Raw genomic sequence first — 4,515 nt, forward strand, 5'->3', positions numbered from 1 at the left:
GAAACATAAAACTAGAGTGGTGATGTTACTTGGAAAGGGAGGTATTGGGACAGTGCCATTAACTACAACATTGTAGTTCACAGAACATGATACATTTCCAATGATGTTAACCACATTAGCAATAGGATCAGTTAATTGCGCTTTGGCTTGTGTTTGTTGGATTTATCTTTTTATTTACCCTTGTATTTAACTATCATTATTCAGTTAGTTAGTTAGAATTAAGTTTTTAGTTAAGCTATGTGTATAAATATTAGGGCTTGTATCTCTTCTTCAACTAATGAGAATCAATCCTTTCTGAGCAAATTTACATGGTATCATCCAAATCGATTCTGATTTTCGTTTCGCTTCCGCATTCAATCTTCGTTCAATTCAGTTCTTGATTAGTTCTTTTCGTTCTGTTTTTCATCATGTCTGCAACTTCATCTGCATATGTTCCAAATTCAATTTCAATCGATTCTTCCAATCCGTTGTTTCTGCATCAGTCTGATCGTCCAGGGATGATTCTTGTTTCCAAATCGTTCGATGGTTCAGGTTTTGGTGTGTCGAAACGTGCTATGACCATCGCTTTATCAGCAAAGAACAAATTGGTGTTTGTTAATGGTGAATTTGTCTCTCCGACTGATACTTCTCAAATTAGTTTGTGGAATAGATGTCATGATATGGTAATTTCATGGATCTTGAATGTTTTGTCTCGAGAAATCAGTGCTAGTGTTCTCTATGTTACTTCGGCTCGTCAACTATGGCTTGAACTCAATGATAGGTATGGTCAAGATAATGGTGCCAAATACTATCAGTTACAGAAGAGTTTATCAGATCTTGTTCAAGGTGATTCTGATGTTGCTTCATATTTCACCAAACTCAAAACAATATGGGATGAATTGTCATCTTTGAACACAATTCCGACTTGTACATGTGGCACTGCTCCTCTAATGTCTAAAAGAGATGAGGATCAAAAGCTTATGCAGTTCCTTATAGGCCTAAACTCTTGCTATGATACAACAAGAGGTAATATTCTCATGATGAAACCCCTACCTACTATCAATCAAGCATATTCTTTTGTTGTTCAAGATGAGAAACAGCGAGAAATTCATTCCCTTTCTCAGTTTCAAATTGAATCGCCTCTATGAATGTATCTTATGCTAATCATAATGATAACAAGAAGAATCAAGTATGTTCTCACTGCAAGAATTCAGGCCATTATGTTAGCAAATGTTATCGAATCATTGGATTTCCAAAAGACTTCAAGTTCACCAAGCCAAAACGTGGGGCTGCTAATAATGTTGAAATGGAGTCAGACTTGTCATTTTCTGCCTCTCCACAAGAAAATAATGTTGCATCTTCAATTACTGTCAATCAATACAATGAGTTAATGCATCTTCTTCAGCAACACAATCTTGGTAAAGCTGCAGCCTCACAGCCTACTTCTTCCATCCACTTTGCCAATCTTGCAAGTATTATGGCCGTAATTCTACTTTTCATTCTAAATGGATTATTGACACATGTGCAATGATCCAAATATTTTTTCTTCCCTTCATTCAATTTCAAAACCTTTTCTTATTGGTCTTCCTAATGGTCATGTTATATCGGTTCATAAGATTGGAACAGTTATTATTAAAAAACATTTAACTCTTTACAATGTTCTATTCGTTCCTGATTTCAAACATAATTTGCTCTCCATTTCTAAACTTTGTGATAATAATCATGGAATTGTTTATTTCTCTAATAAATCTTGTATGTTGCAGGCCCCATCAATGAAGAGTCCACTGGTCTTGGGTGATCTCTTAGATGGGCTGTACATTTTGCAAACAAACACTCCTTCATTCAATTGTTCTAATGTTTCTTTGTTTAGTACTTCTGAATGTAATTCTGTTGTTTCTAATACAACTTGGCATCATAGGCTTGGTCATTTACCAACCTATAAGATGAAACTTTTAGATAATTTCCAATAAAAACTTGGATGTTCTTGATCATTGTTCCATATGTCCTAAAGCTAGACAACAATGTTTACCATTTCCGTCCAGTAATAGATTTACTGATGCTATCTTTGATCTTTTGCACATTGATATTTGGGGCCCTTACAAAGTTCCAACTTACAATGGTTGCAAATATTTTTTAACAATTGTAGATGATTTTAGTTGAACTACATGGACACACTTATTGACAACTAAAGGAAATGCTTTTTCCATTTTACAACGATTTATTGAGATGGTTGAAACTCAATTTAATTTCAAAGTGAAATGTTTAAGATCGGATAATGCCTTTAAGTTGGGTAGCATGCTACTTATCTTAAAAGTAAAGGAATCATTCATCAAACAAGCTGTCCACATGCTCATCAACAAAACGGTGTTGTCAAAAGGAAACATAAACATCTCCTAGAAATTGCAAGAGCCTTGCTTTTTCAGTCAAAACTTCCTTTAACGTTTTGGGGAGATTGTGTCTTAACCGCAACTCATTTAATAAACAGATTTCCTACACCGGTTTTTGATAACAAAACCCCGTATGAGGTTCTAACAAATAAACCTCCTTCTTATTCTCATCTCAAAGCTTTTGGTGTTTGTGTTATGCTTCTACTGTTAAACATGGTCGTGATAAGTTTCAACCTCGTGTTATAGCGTGTCTATTCATTGGGTATCCTATTGGAAAGAAAGGTTACAAACTATATAACCTTACCACTAATTCCATATTTGTCTCTCGAGATGTTGTTTTCTTTGAGAATCTTTTTCCATCTCTCAAATCCTCTAATTCATCTTCCATCTTCCCACCAATTGATAATTTCGGTTTTTTCTTTGATGACTCAACTTCTCACGAAAATGTTTCACATTCTGATTCTTTTCCATCTTCTTCCACAAATGTTCCAAATTTTGATACTCCTATTCCATCTTCTTCTATTCATTCATCATCTTCTGATCATTTAGATCCTCCTCAAGTTCGTAAAACAACCCGAACATCTCATCCACCATCTTATTTGCAAGATTATATTTGCAATAATGTTCATCTTTCGGATTCACATGTTAACTGTTGTCATACCTTAACAAATGCTTGTCTTGCCACTGTTTCAATTTCTTCGTTTGAACTTTCTAATTCTAGCCAAAACATAACTCATCACCTTGATATCTTGCATGAACCTACTTCTTATAAACAAGTTGTTCAATTCCCGGCTTGGCAAAATGCTATGAACAAAGAATTTACGACTCTTCAAAATAATAACACATGGACAGTTGTTGATCTTCCTTTAGGGAAGAAACCTATCAAGTGTAAATGGGTCTACAAAATTAAATATAATGCCAATGGAACTGTTGAAAGGTGTAAAGCCCGTTTGGTTGTGAGGGGGGATACACAAAAATTTGGCATTGATTATAATGAAACATGTTCAACGGTTGTAAAATTGACAACAATTCGTTCGCTTATTGCTATTGCAACAAAATTTAAATGGCCTTTATTCTAGCTTGATGTGAATAATGTATTCTTGCATGGTGATCTAGATGAGGAAATTTACATGTCACTTCCTTCTGGTATGTCTTTACCTTCTAATCAAGTTTTAAAATTGCAAAAGTCTCTTTATGGCTTAAATCAAGCTTCAAGACAATGGTATGGCAAGCTATCAAGTGTTCTTAAATCAAAAGGTTATGTGAGATCTGGTAATGATTATTCTTTGTTCACTAAATCAATGGGCTCGTCTACTGTCCATGTGGCTGTTTATGTGGATGATATTTTGGTAACCGGAAATAATGTTGAGGAGATTACTTCCGTAAAAGAGTTCTTACATGATACTTTTCAAATTAAAGATTTGGGATCTTTGAATTATTTTCTCGAGATTGAAGTTTTACATCATGACAATGGTCTTATTCAATCACAAAGAAAATTTGCCAAAGACTTGTTGGCTGATTTTGATGATGTTAATCTTCATATTCAAAATTCACCTATTCCTCCTCATTTATAGTTGAAAACTAATGAAGGTGAATTGCTTTCTGATCCTTTGCGATACACGCAGTTAATAGGTAAATTGAATTAACTAACACATACGAGGCCAGATCTCTCGTTTGTAGTTCAATTTCTAAGTCAATTTATGCAAGAACCACGACATTCACATTGGAATGCAGCATTACATACTCTATCGTATATGAAAGGCACTTATTCACAAGGATTGTTTTTTAATAATTCGGATTCTTTTGATCTTCATGCTTATTGTGATTCTGATTGGGCCTCTTGTCCCAATACTAAAAAATCCGTAAGTGGTTATTTTGTTACTCTTGGAGGATCACCAATTTCCTGGAAATCAAAGAAACAACCAATGGTTGCTTTAAGTTCAGCAGAAGCTGAGTATAGATCCATGAGACGGGTCACAGCTAAATTAGCTTGGTTGACTCGTTTATTACATGAGCTACATAAGTGTTGGGAAATACCCAAAATTTCAATCCAAATTTGACAATTAAGTAAAGTTGGAGGATCAAAATTCCCTAAAATAAGTGTTGGGAAAATTTAAATAAAGAAAACAATATCATTCTATAAGGAAAT

At 34.4% G+C, this 4,515-nt stretch overlaps 1 protein-coding gene across 1 annotated transcript; it reads left to right on the forward strand.

Moving 5' to 3' along the window:
• Window positions 1-407: 407 nt before the first annotated feature.
• Window positions 408-1,127, forward strand: LOC143611642 (uncharacterized). The gene has a single exon (XM_077085819.1). It carries the CDS (start codon window positions 408-410, stop codon window positions 1,125-1,127), a length of 720 nt encoding a protein of 239 aa, XP_076941934.1.
• The last annotated feature ends 3,388 nt before the right edge of the window (window positions 1,128-4,515 follow it).

The sequence above is a fragment of the Bidens hawaiensis genome, unplaced genomic scaffold, assembly GCF_021521415.1.
Source record: "Bidens hawaiensis isolate Kalapana, Puna unplaced genomic scaffold, B.hawaiensis_p1.1 tig00031815_1, whole genome shotgun sequence".
In the NCBI taxonomy this organism is placed as follows: Eukaryota; Viridiplantae; Streptophyta; class Magnoliopsida; order Asterales; family Asteraceae; genus Bidens; species Bidens hawaiensis.